The sequence below is a fragment of the Pleurodeles waltl genome, chromosome 1_2, assembly GCF_031143425.1.
Source record: "Pleurodeles waltl isolate 20211129_DDA chromosome 1_2, aPleWal1.hap1.20221129, whole genome shotgun sequence".
Classification (NCBI taxonomy): Eukaryota; Metazoa; Chordata; class Amphibia; order Caudata; family Salamandridae; genus Pleurodeles; species Pleurodeles waltl.
In genome coordinates, this window is record NC_090437.1 from 1195070440 (window position 1) to 1195090088 (window position 19649).

General features: G+C 44.5%; 1 protein-coding gene across 1 annotated transcript in view; it reads left to right on the forward strand.

The window, feature by feature from the left end:
• MFSD10 (major facilitator superfamily domain containing 10) overlaps nucleotides 1–19649 on the forward strand; it is a 172558-nt gene that overhangs the window by 57112 nt on the left and 95797 nt on the right. Inside the window, exons 4-5 of the mRNA XM_069203516.1 lie at nucleotides 10141–10244; nucleotides 16100–16258. Coding sequence (XP_069059617.1) covers nucleotides 10141–10244; nucleotides 16100–16258 — 263 coding nt within the window. The remainder of the gene's footprint in view (nucleotides 1–10140; nucleotides 10245–16099; nucleotides 16259–19649) is intronic.

Sequence of the window (19649 nt, forward strand, 5' to 3'; positions counted from 1 at the left end):
CTGTAGGAATGTTTGCACATATCTGCTGCCCAAATAGCTGAGCAGATTTACATCGAATTGTGTATGAAAATAGAACTTGACTCAGGTCGCAATACTTTTTTGGTTTGCTGTAATTCTGTTCTGTAGTTTTGGAGACAAAAGCGTTAAAAAAATAAAATAAAAAAAAGTAAATTCTGAGCTAGTCCAACATCTTGAAACTTGCGAGCCGACTCCGACACACGAGTTTAGCAATGTGAAAAATGTTTTCCACATACATGGGAGGGGGTGGGGTGGGGAGGGCTAACCTGAAACATGATTGACCCCAGGACAGTGTTCTAGCGTACGCATACTTGTGGAAGATACAGGACACTCCTGAACAAAAAATGCCTAAAAAGTTGCTTGTGGAGGGGGGGGGGGGATGGGCGCCCAACCCTCGCTTTGCATGATCGACGGCCGTATGCAGTGGGGTGGTGGGGAGTGCTGGCACATAGGGTTGGGTGGAGGGACTGGCCGCACACCAGGCCCTGCAGCTAAGTCATGATGAGCATGGCTCAAGGCTGTGCATGGTGAGGGTTGGGCATCCACAGTGGGTTGAGCACAATGCCTGGCCACAGGCCAGGCCCTTCATCCAACCGTTGCGGCACATGGCTGTTTGGGTGCCCACAGCAGATTTTGACAATGGCTGTGCATTGTGGAAGTTGAAAATTACATACATCGTTCAAAAGACTGAAATTTACTGAAAAAACTGCAGTTAAAAACTGAATTATGGGGGCATTGCCAGGCGGTCCAAGATGGTGGTTGTACTCTAGGAGTGCTCTGCGACCTTCTCCTTCTGCCAGCAGTTGCTCTGTGCCCGCATCATGAGGGAGAGCAACCCACCTGAGTCCGCGGGAGGCAGATCCTGGATTCTGGACTCCCTCAGGCACACCCAGGGCTTCGCTGGAGGACGCTGAACGTTGGGGACACCCGAACAGTGGTGAATAATGGCCAGCGGGGAAAACTGGGTCTGCACCACCTGGCCATGCCGGCTGAGCGGTTGGCCACACCAGGGTCTAATGCAGCAGGACACGCCTTGGTACGGCTGACACCTGCCCTCCAGACGAGTTTTTCCACATGATCGGCATTGGGCCTGTGGTTGATCAATTTGACCCCGAATAGGAACTACTGGGGATACCTGCCGGTCTGTGGAGACACCCAGGCTGCATGTGCTGCCCCCCTCTGGCCAGATTGGAGTGGCAAGTGACCCGGCCATTGCCACAACCCAGGGCGCATCACGCAATCCTGCACACTGCCTGAGACATCCCTGTACTGTACATGAGATGCCTGCCCTGCGTTGAGGGTTGAGACTCATGCAGAGGGACTGGACCGCACCACCAGGCAATGCCCGGCTGCTTGTGCTGCTGCTTCCCCCAACCACCCCCACCCCCCACACCCAATCACCCCCACACACGTCCTCCTCGCTCACAACCCCTGGGACTCATCTGGGGGCAAGCGGGCCAGGACAATGGTTCTGAGGTAATCATTGCCTCATTGACAATCAGCCAGGATGAACACTTACTAAAGAAACCAGGGTGGACCCTGTCAGATGCTAGGTGGTTGGCCGGTGGGCCAGGGTTGCTTTCCCTTTGGGGGATGTGGCTGGGGAAGCCACCGACAGACATGTGTAGAAGGGGCTTGGTGTGACCCCCCCATTGATTCGGACAGCAGGGTGGGCAGATCTTTGTATCTAGCAGCAGCAGGTAAAACCAGCATCGGAAAGACAGGGCACCAAAGCACAGGCCAAAATGAATCCTGGCCCAAACCCTTAAATGTCTGCCCAAGCCAATCTCACCATTGCGATGCCAAGTTAGGGGACTTGGCGACCATTCTGCAGGCCATATAGTCCTCCCAGTTGAAGGTGGAATCCAGGTGGAAGTTTTGCTCATATGCCAGGATCTCCGTGAGGTGCCAGAACGGGTGAAGTAAGCGGAGGATCAGGTCTCCCAGAGCACATCAAATTCAGACATCTGGAGACCGTCTTGGAGGAGTGGTTGTGGACATGGATGCTGGTGGGCTGTCTCTCTCCCAGTGGTTCGTGATCGAACGTGTGCACCCCTTGCAGGTGCAGTGGCTGTTGCCAGGACTTCCCAGGACAGCTGATAGTGAGAATTCTTATATACAGAGATAGTGACACAATCCTGAGGGTGGTGCAAGAGGCGGTAGAATTCTGACATCGATCCTTCTGACTCATGGTGTTCCCAGACTACAATGAAAATCGGACGGCGAGGTCAAGCAAAAGCTCCGGGCCATGAATCGCCGCTATATGTTGTTCCCAGCCTGCCTCAAGGTATTCTTTCTGGACCGCTCATACTTCTATGACAATCCAGAGATGGCATGGTACTGGGTGGCTGAAAAGAAAGACCTGCAAGGCCTGTGGAACCGAGAGAAGAAATCAAAGGCCTGACCTACCTAGGGCCTGCTCACCCTCAGCAAATGGTCCCCTGGATATCCGGGCCAGGTTCCACTGGAAAAGGCGGCAGTACTCGTGCTCCCTAGGATTTGACCCAGGGCCTATGGCGAATGAGGCCCCAGAGGATGACCACTCCAGACAGAGACAGCTCCTTCCACCTTGATGATGTCACAGACAGTGGTCCCCTTGACTGACCGGGGATTTCACTATTTAATGTTTTTTGATCTGGCTTGGTCGTGGTATTTTGGTTTTCATGATTCTTTATAAAGGAGGACACCCATTTCTCCTGCTCTTCATTTTCATTTGGTAGACTCAATGGTTGGTTTAAAAGCATGGTTGGGGCAACGGATACTTCTGGGATGGAAGTGTGGGAGGGTTGTTTTATGAGAGGCGTTTCCTCTGTTCCAGTGATCCAGTCACCATTACATGTGACGCACACTCCATGCTGCTCCAGTGGCTCATCCACAGCCCCCCTACTCCTAATGACTATCCACCCAGCTAAGAACTACAGTAGGAGCCCCCATGGTCTCCCCAGCATATAAACCACCTAACGTCCTTTTCCCTAATGTCCTGGAATTACACTGGGCTCCTTGACCGAATTTAGTGTACTGCAGTATCGGGCTATGCCAAACACACTTGTTAGGTACGGCCTGTCTCTTCCTTCGCAGATTTGGATATGGTAGAGTCTATCATTCCGGGTACATCTGGGGCTCTGGAGTGTTAACCATACTCCTTCACAAGTCCTTCAAAGTGAAAGTGACTCCACACACCACGGACACACAAAACCATTTTGTTGTCATCAAAGGGCTTTTGGATAAGCAGCAATATAACTTTCTTTCATACCTACGTTCTACTACACCTGGCCTCCTTCTCTCTTAAGGCGAATGAGACATTGATGCTGGCCCTTCCTCTCTGCATCACAATAATGCAAGGGAATTTCAACACCCCTGACCCAATGAAAGATGCATCAGGGGGCTCCCCACGGTGTCCTGAAGGCAGCGTGCATGTGATATCTAAAGGATGCAACCGCACTTCTGTGACACACAATTCACAATATTACATGGACCTTATCCTACTCCCGGGGACTGACTCCCTCTCATCACGCTGGTGGCTGATATCCAGTCAAGAGGCAACTCTGATCACTCCCTGGTCTCACTATGGTTTGGCCCTCTGAAACCCATGTGGCGCCTCAATGCTTGGCACCTCATGAACCCCCAGTGCAAGGACTTTTTAGATACAGAGACCAAAGCATACTTCCAAACGAGCCAAGGCTTTGTTACATTAGCCATCACACTCTGGAAGGTGGGCAAGGTTACCATCAGAGGCATTGCTAAAGCATACATCAAGACTGCAAAAGAGAAGCAAAGAACAGCTCCTCACTACGTTTGAAAACTATGTTGTCTGCTTGGAGCAGGAAACCCAAGTGGATGACTCGGACAACTCCCATAGACGGTTGTTGTTGACTCGTACCTCACTTAGATAGGTGGCCCTAGACGAGGCCAACAAATGCTGGTGGGCAATAACCAGATGTATCTACAAATGTGGGGACAGGAATGGGAAATGTATCTTCTGGTTGGCCATGGGAGACCTGGCATCTGAAGTGTTCTCGCCGTTGTGGAATCACTCAAATCAAATGGTCCCCATGACAGATAATTGCAATGACTTTCACAGAATATTACAGCAAACTTTATGCCCAATGCCCCCGCTCTAATTAACAGAGTAAACTGCTCCTTTCAGAGATTCTCCTACCCACTCTTCCCACTGAGGAGGCCGTCCTGACTATAAAAGGTTTAAGGAGGCTGTCCTGGCAATTAACCCAGTAAAAACTCCATGCCCAGATAGCTTCCATCTGGAATTCTATCACAAATTCCAGTCCATCCTCACCCCTCATTTACACACCTTATACCGAGAAACTCGTGAGGTGGGAATCTTCCCACCTTGACTGAACTCTGCATCCACAGAGGTCATCCCAAAGATGAATGACCCAGAAACTACTTGCGGGGATTTCCGCCCCATTTCCCTGATCAACATAGAGCTTACAATTCTTGCCAAACTCCTAGCATTTCGCATTACCGTGGCTACTGAGGTTCTGGTCTGATCTATGTTGCTTTATGCCGAACTGCAGAATCCTCCACTGAATCTACTGAGTGCACATAGCACAGACCCAGACCAGTGAACTCCATGACCCTGTGCCCTGTTACTTCTCGGTTAGAGAAAGCATTTGACAAGACTGACTGGGCCTTCTTGGAGGGGGTGTTGGAGTGCGTGGGATTTGACCCGAGGTTTTGCTCCCTCGTACGACTCCTGTACGCATGACCAATGGCCCGGGTCAGAATAAATGGGGTATTATCAGAGGCCTTTCCAATCGGCAGAGGGACCTACCAGGGCTTCACCCTCTCCCCCCTTCTATTTGCTCTAGCCATTGAGCCGCTGGGCCGGCTGATAACGATGTGATGCTTATGTGACCGGTTGGGACAGGGGTGAGGGGATAGAAGACAAAATGGTGCTGTATGTGGAGGACACCCTAGTGTTTCTGACAAATCCCCCCCCCCCTCCTGGGCCATGGTGCCTTAAGCTGCTAAGCCTCTACCAAGAGGCCTTGGGCCTCTGCCTGTACTGAAGCAAATCCCTCCTACTACCAATCAGTAATGACGTAGAGCCAACCTCCTGGCAGGACTCCATACCAATCTGATGCCAGAGTTTCAAATACTTAGGCATCACCATTGCCCTATAACTCACATTTTCATGACCGTTGAATCCCGAACCCCTTCTTAAATGAAGAACGACCTCTCGCTGGTATAGCCTGCTGCTTAATATTCTTGGAAGGGTTTCTCTTTTCAAAATGATGGTCCACCGCTCTTCTTATATATGCTATGAAAAGTTTGACTACTTAAAGTAGTTAAAAATAGCACTGAATCTGAGAGAGTTATCCCATACCATGCAATAACTCCCCATGTAAATGTATCAAAAGCTACCTGTGTTGTAATGATCCCCAGTGTATGTGGCGATGTGATGTAATGATTCCTGGTAGCACATATTTAAAAATGTTGAAAACGGGACAGAAGAAAAGGAGGATCATAGCTGAAGGGCATGAAGATTAGATTCTTTGTCAGTGCATCTCACTGAGAGACTGATTTTGACACAAACTATGAGGGCTTGATGAGATAAACATAGAGGCAGCGCGAGCAGACCAGTTTTGTGAATGTGAACTTGACAAGGAGACTGAAGTTAGTTCACTGGTATTACTGGTGAAAGTGTTATTATCTATCATTACGAGTGTTAATCTCATAAACTTCAAGGAAAGACCTCTGATGTCAGAACTGAAAGCCTGAAGCACCATAATTTAGACCTCCAATGATTTGAAGGAATCAAGCAGGCTAAACAAAAATCCAGTGTTTGAGGTGTTGAAAGCTAAAAATACTGAAGCTTTCCCTAAAGAAGTGGTATGACTGCGTCCACCCTCATCTTTAGGTACCTGGGAGTGGGAGGGAGTAGTGTTCTTTGGAAAGCTCAATCTTTAGTTTGTTTCTTAATTGATATTAGTTCTAGATCCTGAAGGTGTTGATAAAGAAGGCCTGCTTTCTTTTTTTCTTCCTTTTTCTATCTCTTCATTTCCAATCTCGCAAAGTCCTGATGTCTGGCGATGCACGGTTGGTCTGCAGTAGTTAGCTTCCTTACAAGTCAGGAAGGAAAGTTGTTTCTGAATTCCTTGAAGATGATGCTGCTGGTCCTGAAGATGTTACTTTATTTTATGTTATGCTATGTTATTTGCGTTTGTGGAGTGCAACTTATCACCCGAAGGGTATCCAGGCACTGGAGCAGCTGTGTAGTTTGCTTGCTCGGGGATAGTGGGAGGGTCAGGTCTTCAAGCTCTTGTAGAGTTTATTTTTAGGCACAGGGAGATTAAGTAATTTACCCAGAATCACAGGATGTTGAACCAAAGCCAAAGCTTAAATTTGGTTCCCCAGTTCCAGAGTCGGCAGGATGGATGACCTTGGAATGTTGCTTACTACAGACAGCTTCCTAAATAGTAGTAGGGAAGATTGTGTCCTTGTAGCAGTTCTGTCATTTTTGTTAGCACAACTAACGTCACCACATTTCTACAATAATATGATGACCTCACACACTCTGTTAATTATTATCACATTTTCAAACATTAGCTTGCTAGGCCCTAAGCCTTTCTCAAACAAACTGTAAACCAGTGTCCCATGACACTAGTGGGGCACAAGGCACTTTTTGGTGGCTGGTGGAAGTTCAAGCAATAAATAAAGATGCCTTTCAATTTTGCATTTACCTTGCTACATTCTGCATTTTCTGTGCTTCAAAGAGACAGGTTAAATGTCAGGCTATGTCTTCTGACAACTTGCTGCTTATTTGATTAACCTGGGGATTGGTGTTTACAAATTCCTCTCACTTTGCAGTTAGCGAAAGAAAAGTAAAGTAAATTATGTGACAGTCCTGCTGCAGCACAGAAAGTGCGAAAGGAAAGGCTGCAGGATGCCATTTTTCGTAAAACACAACAAAATGTAAATGAATTGAATGCAAATGAACATTCAGCAGTTAGGAAAGCTAAATGAACCACATCATGTAGGAAGCTGGCTCTGTATATGCTATATCTAAATGAGATACAGTGTGCACAGTGTCCAGGGGTTCGCCTGAGGCTTAACAGAGGCTAAAGTAGATAATACTAATGCTCTCTTTTGCGGTAGTGTGGTTGAGCAGTTAGGCTTATCAGAGGCTAGTGCAAAGCATTTGTTGTACATACACAGGCAATAAATAAAACACACACTTAATGACTAACTCCAGGTCAATTTTTTTTATATAGCAAAAATATATGTTACTTTATTTCTAGAACCACAAGATTCAATTTGGAGGTAAGTACATTTGCAAGTAAGTATCCAACATACGTATCAATACCATTTTGTTTCAATTTGGCAAGTTAAATAGTTTTCAAGAAAATAGCAAATATCTGTTTTAAAAGTTGACAGTGCAATTTTCAAAGACAGTTATGGGGTGAAGAAAAGATAGTACAGTTTTTGAGGTAACTATCATACTTACAGTTCATGTCTCCTGGGGTTGGGATGCCCACATGTCGGGGTTCAAGTTGACCCCAAACACCCACCACCAGCTCCACTGGGCTGGCCGGGTGCAGAGGTGAAAGATGATGCAGGCTTTAAAATGGAGTCCTGTGGAGACTGGTGGCTCTCAGAATCAGGCCTGCAGGCAGGTAAGTACCCGTGTTTTTGGAGGGCAGACCTGGGGGGTTTAGGTGAGCACTGGAGGAGGAGGGGCACCGGTCAGCACCAAACACACACCCTCAGCTTCAAAGGGGCAGCCGGATGCCAATGCTTTTCAGTAGGGGGACACTGTGGGTCACAAAGATGCTGCAGGCTAGGTCCAGGGGGTCGGTTCCGGAAAACAAAGGCTGGACAAGGAGGAGCGCCGTCTGCTGAACATTACTGGACCGGTGGTCGGATTCCCTAAGGCCAGGGGGCTGCAGGTGCAGTGGTACCTTCGAGTGTCGGGAATATTCATCCATTTCTCTCGCAGTCAGCGGGGTCCTCAGGATTTAGGCTGCAGAAGTCGTCATGTTGGGCAGGAAGGGTCAATCCAGGGTGGTCACTAGGTCAAAATCACCTGGGTAGCAGGTCTAGTCAGTTTGGCCACCTGGACACGGGCCGTGAGTGTCTGGTGCAGAGCGGGCAGGACTCGCGAATCCAGGGTGGTTCGGTAGTCCTTTGCTGGAGTTTCATTCTGGACAGGACTGCTGTCCGTGGGAGATCTTGGTCCTCTGGGGTGCAGGCAGTCTTCTTGAAGCTTTTAAGAGGTCGCTGGTCCTGCAGGATGCATCGCCTTTTTGTAGCAGGACTTTAGATGCTGGAGACAGGCCTGTAGGGCTGTGGCCAAGTCAGTTGGTGTCTTCAGTCTCTGCGGGGGGTCAGCTTAGCAGTGCTTCTTCTTGTCGTCTTCTTGAGGTCATCAGGAATCTGACGAGCTAGGTTCAGGGGAGCCCTTAAATCCTGGATTTAGGGGCATTACAGGGTCAGAGGGCAGTAACCCTCTCCAGTGTCCACTCCCTTTGTGGGGGGGACACAGACCTATCCCTATTGGTTCCTGTCCTCCAAACCAAATGGAGGATTTTGCAAGGAGGGGGTCACTTCAGCTCTGGACACCTTAGGGATTATCCTAACTGAAGTGGTCATTTCTCCTTGTTTTTCCTAACTTTCCTGCCGGATTTGCAGCCAAAGTGGGGCTTTGTCTGAGGGGGTGGGGGGAGGGATGGGCTGGCATCTCCACTAGCTATACTGCCAAGAGATATGAGCCTTGAGGCTCACCACCAGGTGTTACAGTTCCTGTGGGGGGAGGTGTGAAGCACCTCCACCTAGTGCACGCTTTGTTCCTGTTCACAGAGAGCACAAAGGTCCTCACCCCGTGTGGTCAGAAACGTGTCTGGGAGTGGCAGGCTGGCACAGACGGTCAGCCCTGCAATAGAAGTTTGGCTAAAATACAGGGGGCATCTCTAAGATGCCCTCTGGGTGCATTTTTCAATAAATCCAACACTGGCATCAGTGTGGGTTTATTGTGCGGAGGAGTTTAACACCAAACTTCCCAGACTTCAGTGAAGACATTATGAAGCTGTGGGGTTCATAATGACAAACTCCCAGCCCATATACTCAGTATGGCCGCACTGCACTTACAATGTCTAAGAATGGACATAGACACTGTAGGGGCATATTGCTCATACAACTATGCCCTTACCTGTGGTATAGTGCACCCTGCCTTAGGGCTTTAAGGCCTGCTAGAGGGGTGACTTATCTATGCCACAGGTAGTGGTTTGTGGGCATGTCACCCTGAGAGGGTGCCCTGTCGACTTTGTAGTTTTTCTCCCCACCAGCACACACAAGCTCCAATGGCAGTGTGCATGTGCTTGGTGAGGGGTCCCCCAGGGTAGCATAATAGCTGCAGCCCTTGGGGAGCTTCCCTGGCCACAGGGCCCTTGGTACCATGTGACTTAACTGTATGCCAGGGGTGGCCCAATTGTGGAAGTAATGGTACATTTTTAGGGAAAGAACACTTGTGCTGGGGCCTGGTTAGCAGGATCCCAACACACTCTCGGTCAAGACACCTTCAAAATCACTATGCCAAAAAGGTCACTTTCCTACAACATTTATTTTGTAATTCTGAAGTGTGATGGAAAGAAAGATTTTAATAGGATCTAAACAAATCACTCATTTACTTGGTGATGCATAAATGATAAATATTCACCAGAACCCAATTTCCTCACATCATTTGTGTGCAATATAGTTTAATAAGTAAAACTATGTGTCTGTGCAAATGTAGTGATCATTTCAGTAGAAAATGTGTGTCTTTAAATGATAGTGCACTACCACACAAAGCTTTAGTTACATTAAAAAATCATACACCTCCTGTCCATTAAAGCTAAGTGGGTCTCAAATGTTTATTGTTCTAAAAATTTGGTTGTGATTCTATAAGGTTTGAGAAGCACTGCTGTAAAGTATTAGTGTGATTATGTTTAAAATACAATTGGGCCTCATTGGTGTGTAATAGTTGCATCATCAGAAAAAGCCCTGGCACTTACTTTGGTGGCGCATCTAGGCTAGAATAGATTTCTGTTGTTACATTTGTCTTGTTGTGTTTTAGAGAGTGTCTACAATATCTCCTTATTGAGTGCAATGATGCGTCTTTTCCAGGCTTCATTGGCTCCCTCTTTTCCATCTTGCAATTTTACTCCTCACCTCTGACCGGTGCCGCCTCAGATTACTATGGAAGGAGACGTGTCTTGATGATCACTGTGGTAAGTGTTATGAATCCTTCACTAAATCCTTTTCGAATTATCTGAATAATAGCTCTAATACCTGCCCACAGTCTCAGAGCTGATGTATCTTGCTGCCAAGTGAGTCTTCATGCATGCACAATTGTGAATCATCTGGGACAGGAAAGAAAGCAAATGTCAAATACTACTAACCTGAAGTCAGCCCTATATGGCCTGTCATTAAAGCCAAATTGATGTAATAGTCTGTAAACTTGTTTTATACTTTTATTTCTGCTAGTATGTGTATTCTAGGGTTTGTTTTGCATATTTTTAGGTCAAGGTCTACCAGACAGAGCTAGGTGTCTGGTTGCAAATGACATGTTGTGGGCTTACCAAGAACATACACAGGCTTGCAGACTGCTCATTGATTACCAGTGCTGCCTTTGCTGTCATTCTCATTTGCCTACTGTTTGTGTCCCATCTTGTCAATCTTGTATTTGTCCTTCCCAGGCAGCATATCCTCCTTACTCTGATTGGTGCTTCTACTGCTTGCTTTTAGAGAACTACATTTGTCTTCTTTGTTTAAGCACTCCACAAGACTGCATGTGTTTTCCAGCTATCTCCCCATGTGCTTTTCTCCCCACCCTGCATTTTACTCTCTCACCCATTTGGTTCTCTCCCCCCACCCTTACTTGTGGTTCTTTCCTCCTCACCCGCTCTTGTAGTATACGTTGCTCTCTCACTTTTGTTGCTTCTTCCCTACCCGCAAGCTGGTCATTCTTTTTAATTTCGTACATTTTCAAGCGCTTCCCCGCTACTTTTTGAAACTGCGCTGTCATGCTCCTTTTTTTATATATTTAGCGATCCATATTGGATTGGTAAAGAGAAATAAAAAAATACCCATGTCATTATATAGGTGTATGTAGGTATGTTGAGTGCATGGGGCACCTACAAATTATAAGGCTGTTGACTTATTGCACTTCATGTTTAATAGGCCTGCTGCAAGGCAGCCGTGATGGTGTTACAGCATGGCTAAAAAAGATTGGCAAAGCCATTAGGTCTAATAGCTGATATCTATTGGCTTAGCGAGTACTTGATTTACTTCTGATTGCATTCGTAGCAGCATTCATCTTATGTCAGCAAGACAGGCTGGTCGACTACTCTATGATGTCGCTTTTAAAACATTTTCTCAGTGTCATGAACTAGGCATCCGGTGACACGATCAATGCAGTCTGCATTAGATTGACTGTAGCTGCCATCTAATCTGTGAATGCAACATCTGTCTTCAAAACAGGCGCCTGAGTGACAGCAGCTGTGCACTGCTCATGTTTACAAACAATGTACTGCCTAAAAGTGCAGACTTCCTTGCTTTGCCCATTCTCATTACAGGAGTGACTGAATATTGATGTTGCTGGCATATTGCTTTCGGTGGTTAGATTTGTTACTCTAGTTGTAGCTTTCTTGACCTCCTATTGACAGATCCAATAATCAGATCTTCTTTCCAGGGTGAATGTTTTAGAAATTATAAGGATCTGCTCTTTAATAATGCACAGGAGAGCTTGAACTCTTCCCATTTTTATACAGCCGTTTGAATTAATTACTCATTGAAGAAAAGTAGGATGGCTTGTTCAAAAGAGCATGAACATTGTTCTCTTCAGAGAGCACATGGTTTGGATGTAAATACAGGATTCTAGAAGTCCTGCGGGGTGTTTTGTTATGAGCAGGTTCATCGTCCACAAGTATTTCACACTGGCTTGTGGCAGCTTCTCTGTGTTCAACTTCTTGACATAAGTAAAAGATGGTGAAAACCTACCTAAACCAATCAACATTCCTGAAATACTCTTTTAAGAGTTGAGTGTTTTCGTTCAGCATTGTAATTAGTCTTTTATCCTGTGCGTAGATTGTCTTGTGGATTTAGTATAAATGAATTTAAAAAAACACTATATTTTGCTCAGGCATTATTTGACGTTTATCTGTTGACTGTGCTTCTTATTCCTCCTGCTTTTGTTTTTCATTTTATCTCAGGTCTCAAACCATAACATGCATATTTTTAAATGGCTCAACTTTTGCCTGGTGGTTAAAGGGGTTTTTGTCTTTTCAAATAAAGTTTTTTCATCCTATTGGGATTCCCACGGAGTGCCCTAGGGGGCTGATTCGTACACATTTACCTCTCCACACCCCTACTCACAACATTTTGTTGTACTGTTGAGCTTTGGAAATGATTCTCTAATCTCTGGAAATGCGTAATGCTAGCCAGAGAAAACTTTGCATTGAGTATCAGGGAATCAAATTGTGGCAATTCTTTATACCTTCAGCGAACCCCCCTGAACAACAAGAAATACAGCTAGCACAGTCAAACGTTCAAAATATCATCCCTTTAATCTCAATGGACACCTTTTGCAATGTGAGTTTCCCAGCTAAGACTGGAGCAGACGTAAACTACACCACAAATATTCTGTGTAAAAGTCTGTGTACATGCCCAGTTTGCAGTGATTCTGTTTAGGCAGTTTTTACTGTAGAGGAGATGGAAAAAATGCTAACAAACTAAAGCAGGAAAATGCTACTAGAGTGGATTTGCAACCGGCCAGTTACTGTATTATTATTAGCAAATAAAACATCTCCCAAAAAGCTTTTACATATGGAAAACACAATTTAGCCATTTAGAGACAGCCAAAAGGGCAGACCAGACGTAGAAACTTCCTTGCTTTGGAAGTAAGACCCTACAGTCCCATCCTCGACCTACCATCCACCAAATAGCAGTGCTTAGGAAAAACTAATCAGCAGTCTCTTGCTTACAAGGTCCTCATTGAATTTCGTAAGGTAGATGTGTCTCCATATTAGTAATTTCAGTGTTTGGATCTCTGTCATCCATCCACAATAATGCAGGTAATTTACTTCCACTGTATGAGAAAGCAGTCCACATCCCCATCATGTGCCATGCTAAGCCAGGGGCACTCAGAATGGAGCCCACTTTGCTTTTGTAATTATACTGTGAGCCATACTTTAACTGTGAACATCAGAAGACATCCGCAGTTCCAGAATCTCCTTTGCCATAGTATCCAAAATCACTTGCAACAGACTGAGTCTATGGAGGTTACAAGATCAAACTTTAAGGAGCATTAAATGCCCAACTAACATTCAACAACAGTGGTGTAACTTCAGATGTATGTGTTGTTGATTATGAAGTCAACATTTTAGGCTTGACTGAACAACAAAACCTTAAGGTGTTAATCAACCCTTGAGAAGCACCTAACGTTTTAGTATCCACAATTTTGATTTCACAACCTTACTTGAATAATTTAAAGAGCTTTTCAGCAACAAGTCTGAAAACTTTGAGCATACTTTATTATTTGAAGGAAGATACTCTGGCAGCTAGACAAAAAGTATGTAGTGTGCCACCATTCTGCATATTCAGAGGTTAAAACTATCCTGGGAGAAGGGTACGTTAAAGGTGTACTTGATTCAGTTATTGTTGATTATGGTGATAGCCAAGAATAAGAAGACAAGCATAATTAGAAGAGGCATCATCCTCCATCAGCTGCAACAATACATAGTGGCTGATTCTCAACTTTTGCCTCTCATCATTGAAGTGGTGACACTGGAAAATACCAATATGTTTTCTGCCCAGGCTTTCAACTTGGCATACAGTGAGATTTTATTTCATGTACAATGCATTTATAACACGAGGGGGCCTACCAGTTTTACAGTGTGCCTTTCGGCCTCAACTCAGCATCTGAGGTTCCCCACGGGGTAACAAATGGATTGCGTGAACTTATGCGTGGTGTAAAAGTCTTTCAAGACATAGAACTAGTTTATAGTGAAGCAGATGATGAGCATGTTGCATAAAAGTCAGGAGAGTGGTTTAAGTTTACAAAAAGTAATATATAAATTCATCAAGTCCAGAATTGAGTACTTGGTTCATGTGATGAGTGATAATGAGTGTGAAGCAAGCATGAAGTAACTGAAAAAGGAATTAGAGGAAGCACAGTCACTCAAATCCTTCAGTGAACATTTACCTTGTACTGTCACCACTAATGCCGTCTACATAGATCTGGGGGCAATATTGAGTAAAATCGCAGCATATACCAATAATACTATTGCCTTTGCTTCACACTGAGCCAAAAGAGCTAAAAGCAAATGCTCTGTAATTTAGCGCAAGATCTTAGCCTGTGTGGGGGCAGTTAAAAAATCTAAAAAGCTTCCTTTAGGGTAAAGAATTCTAGATTCAGACAGTCCACATGCCAGTAATTAGTATATTCTCCCGGGCTTGCCAAATTGGCATGTAAAGAGTGTCAGTTCAAAGTTCAGTTCATTACTGGTTGACAGAATGTCTCCGCAGATTTCTTTGTCCGGAGCTCCATGCGAAGAGGATGAAAGTCAGGATGAATGAAATGAGGAAAAAGATTCAATGGTGACATGGTTATCTGATGATAAAGTTCCTCGTCCACTGTATTTAAAAAGTTGTGGATCAGAAATATGGAGAGTGACAATGTTCAGAAGAAATTTAAGGAGGATCTGCTAAAAGGATGGCCCTGTGAGCAAATCCTTGACTCTAGTTTCCAGCCTTTCTGGAAAATGATAGACAAGTTCACAATAGAAGGTGAATTGTTGTTCAGTGGAGATGTCTTATTACCCCCAAGTACTCTTAAAGAGTGACTTAAAAACGTAGCTCATGAGGGACATGTGAGTATGACTGGTGCGTGTTCTGTTGATGGCCAGCCCTGGGTCTTGATGTGAAGATGCAAGCTTTGAGCCATGTGGGGTGCAGTGTTGTTGACCAACCATTAAGACATGCAAATGCCTCATGGCATCTGTATCATGGCCAGATGGTCCATGAATGAAACTCTGCATTGATTTCAATTGACTCATGGGTTTCCTATCTCTTAAAAGGAACCATGTTAGAATATTAATCAAACTTTTATTAAGTGGATTGAGGTAAAGATTTGTTTTTTCTTCCCCCCAACCTAACACCAAGGGGGTAGTTGATATCCTCGAACAAGTTGGCCTTTACATCATGTTCCCATACTAGCTGCACTCAGGACCAAATTGAGGTCTTATCGCAGCATGCAACACAACACAACATGTAAAGCCCATTTCAAGCTCCTTTGAGGCAGACTAGCCATCACCAAATTGCAACCCTACTAGTGCAAATTGTGGGACTGATGGGCCAACAAGTTTGGCACAAGAAGTGATGTTGATGCGAGAGTTTCAGTTTGTGTGAAACAAAAGGGTGCGTGACTACAATATGGTCAAACATTCTTGTGTTTTAGAAGGGGACCAAGTAAGGATTAAGTATACATGTAACAAATCTCTCGAAAGCAAGAATAGCAAACCTTTGCATGTGATTGAAAGTAAGAGCACCCCACTTTTGTTGCAACAGCTGAATGGTCCTTGTGTGGTGTTAGTCAAACTTACTCCATCTGAATATATAGTGCTCCTTCGTCATCAGAAATCAGTAGATCCTCCATAAGGAAGTCCTCCATAAGTTCTAGTCTCTGCAGTCTCTGATGTGCCTGTCTAGGACAGCAATGTGTCTGGCGAAGATAGTACTGAAACACAAAGCCAACTTCCTTCTTGTGGAAGGTACTCTACGAGAAACATTGCACCACCCTTGAGGTTCAAAGGCTATGTTTTGGACTAACTTGTTTCTTGTATGTGGGGGAGGAGATATGGTATCTAGAATTTTGTAAGTCCTATCATTCATTATTTATTTTATCCCTCATTTCACATTCCTCTGTTTCCTTCCCCCCTGTTTGTGCATGTTCATAATAATCCATGTCTGCCATTAAATTGAAGCAAAGGCGTCATTCAGAATCGGACCTTGAGAATATCTGAAAATGTGACAATTGTTATAGTGTCCACTGTTAATAAACAGATGCCTCCCACTCTTTCCACAGGTGGGTCTGATTTCATCGTATGCCATATGGGCCTTTTCGAGAAGTTTCCTTGTCTTTCTTGTCTCTCGTGTGGTTGGCGGTTTGAGTAAAGGGAATGTCAGCCTCTGCACGGCCATCATCGCAGATTTACCTTCACCAAAGGCCCGCAGCAAGGGAATGGTGAGTTCACCTTCTGTCGGTGCTGGTAATAAACCGGGAGTGATGGTAGAGTGGGGCAGAATCATGACAAGCAGTGCCATGAAGAAATACATCAATTATGTTAAGCCCATACTTTATTTTTCTTTAAAATCTACCACCAAAATTATTAACAAGATGAGAACATGTAATGGTACATCTGTTACGGCTTACTTAATTGGTCACAGGTAGACTGAATAATATGGTAGCTTGAGGGGTAAAGCACCTACTAGAGAGAGACTGGTAAAAAAAACTGTGGTGGTTAAAGAATTTGCTGAAGAGATCTGTTTGCATTCTGTGTTCGCAAATTTGAAGCATCATAAAATTAGTTCACACGGTCAATGTGCCTTCTATAGGGCATAGCATGCAAGTGTGGGTCACAGGTTTGTATTTTATCCCAGAAAGCTCAGAAGGTCTGTATCTCCTTTTGTTGTAGCGACCCATGTGTTATTTGCAGATCATGAGTTACAACCATGGTAAAATACCTCACTTAGTTATTTGCCTATTTCAAACAGCAAAGCATAGGTTTGAAATTTTGCATGTTTGTACAAAAAAAAGTGAATAAAATGGGTTCCAAATGGTAGTAATAAACACATATCATTAAGTGACAATCAGGTTATAACTAATGCTACATAATGATTATTTTTATTGTACTTACACAACTATAAAGAAATGCCTGATATTTCTACTGAGCATGGATCGAGCTAAATATCTTAAAACTGTTTGTTGGTAAGTTACATTGTAGGAGTGTTTTTTGTTCTCTTGATGGGCTGCTGGTGTGGAGGCCAAGTTTGATGTTCCAGGTGAGCTGAGTTTGATCTTCAACTATTCCCAATCAAGATAGCATTAGAACAAAACATTCTGCTGTTCTGCTTATCCTTTCTGGAGTGCGTTCAGCCACTATAAATTGTTGTCTTCTATGAATTGTCAAACCATAGAAAATAACCAAGCCTGGCTTTTGAAATTGTACCTGCTTTTAAAAAAATCCTGCGCATGGCAGAACCTATGCGAAGGTTATATTTGGTACTATATAGCGGGGTAGCGGGCTGTCCTGCCCCCTGGCAGGCAGAGGTGTGTAGTTGTCCGCACCCTTGACTGTCAGTGTGTTATGCTTAGCAGTTCATTTGCTTGGCAGCAGCACTCAGTCGCTGGAGTGAGGCCCTAGCATTGTGAAATGTTGCTCCTTCGGAACAGGCAGGTTGAACTTTGCAGTAGCAATACTGAGGGCTTTGGCATAGATAAGACCATAAAGTGGCCAGTGCACCACTAGTAGACTGTTTTCAGTTAGTAAAAGGCAATCACCGGTTTTGTCCTGCCTGTCAGTAAACTTGTTATTTCTTCAGTGAGCATTGTTACCAGAGCCTTGCGCTTGGGGTCTGGAGTTGGAGCACCAGCTGTCTGCCAATCCGTAATGTGATGTTCTACCAGTGAATGAATTCGCTTTCTTTAGATTAACTCAAATTGTTAGGTATATTAACTTACAAAATGTCATTAGCGCCTTGTGGAAGTACCACAGAGTGAATGTCTGCTGTATCAGTCAGCACCAAGCCATGTTTTACAGACACAGCAAATGAAAATCTGGAAACAGTAAATTACTTCATGCACCAAGAAAAACTGTCTACTTTGTTTACATATGGATGGGTGGCTTATTATTAGTTCACTATACTGTAGGCAAAGCAAACCCAAGCAAACCCAAATACGTTTTTATCGTAGATCCACTTCTGCCTACCACAGACTCATAAAAACAGCAATCAGCAGTGCAGACCGTGTGAAATTACTAGTATGCTGGCTTGTCAGAGCAAATCATCCCAGGGCTAATCTCAATGGTCACCAGAAGCCAATCAGAATGGTTTTACAGGGAGTGCAGAATTATTAGGCAAGTTGTATTTTTGAGGATTAATTTTATTATTGAACAACAACCATGTTCTCAATGAACCCAAAAAACTCAATAATATCAAAGCTGAATATTTTTGGAAGTAGTTTTTAGTTTGTTTTTAGTTTTAGCTATGTTAGGGGGATATCTGTGTGTGCAGGTGACTATTACTGTGCATAATTATTAGGCAACTTAACAAAAAAAAATATATACCCATTTCAATTATTTATTATTACCAGTGAAACCAATATAACATCTCAACATTCACAAATATACATTTCTGACATTCAAAAACAAAACAAAAACAAATCAGTGACCAATATAGCCACCTTTCTTTGCAAGGACACTCAAAAGCCTGCCATCCATGGATTCTGTCAGTGTTTTGATCTGTTCACCATCAACATTGCGTGCAGCAGCAACCACAGCCTCCCAGACACTGTTCAGAGAGGTGTACTGTTTTCCCTCCTTGTAAATCTCACATTTGATGATGGACCACAGGTTCTCAATGGGGTTCAGATCAGGTGAACAAGGAGGCCATGTCATTAGATTTCCTTCTTTTATACCCTTTCTTGCCAGCCACGCTGTGGAGTACTTGGACGCGTGTGATGGAGCATTGTCCTGCATGAAAATCATGTTTTTCTTGAAGGATGCAGACTTCTTCCTGTACCACTGCTTGAAGAAGGTGTCTTCCAGGAACTGGCAGTAGGACTGGGAGTTGAGCTTGACTCCATCCTCAACCCGAAAAGGCCCCACAAGCTCATCTTTGATGATACCAGCCCAAACCAGTACTCCACCTCCACCTTGCTGGCGTCTGAGTCGGACTGGAGCTCTCTGCCCTTTACCAATCCAGCCACGGGCCCATCCATCTGGCCCATCAAGACTCACTCTCATTTCATCAGTCCATAAAACCTTAGAAAAATCAGTCTTGAGATATTTCTTGGCCCAGTCTTGACGTTTCAGCTTGTGTGTCTTGTTCAGTGGTGGTCGTCTTTCAGCCTTTCTTACCTTGGCCATGTCTCTGAGTATTGCACACCTTGTGCTTTTGGGCACTCCAGTGATGTTGCAGCTCTGAAATATGGCCAAACTGGTGGCAAGTGGCATTGTGGCAGCTGCACGCTTGACTTTTCTCAGTTCATGGGCAGTTATTTTGCGCCTTGGTTTTTCCACACGCTTCTTGCGACCCTGTTGACTATTTTGAATGAAATGCTTGATTGTTCGATGATCACGCTTCAGAAGCTTTGCAATTTTAAGAGTGCTGCATCCCTCTGCAAGATATCTCACTATTTTTGACTTTTCTGAGCCTGTCAAGTCCTTCTTTTGACCCATTTTGCCAAAGGAAAGGAAGTTGCCTAATAATTATGCACACCTGATATAGGGTGTTGATGTCATTAGACCACACCCCTTCTCATTACAGAGATGCACATCACCTAATATGCTTAATTGGTAGTAGGCTTTCGAGCCTATACAGCTTGGAGTCAGACAACATGCATAAAGAGGATGATG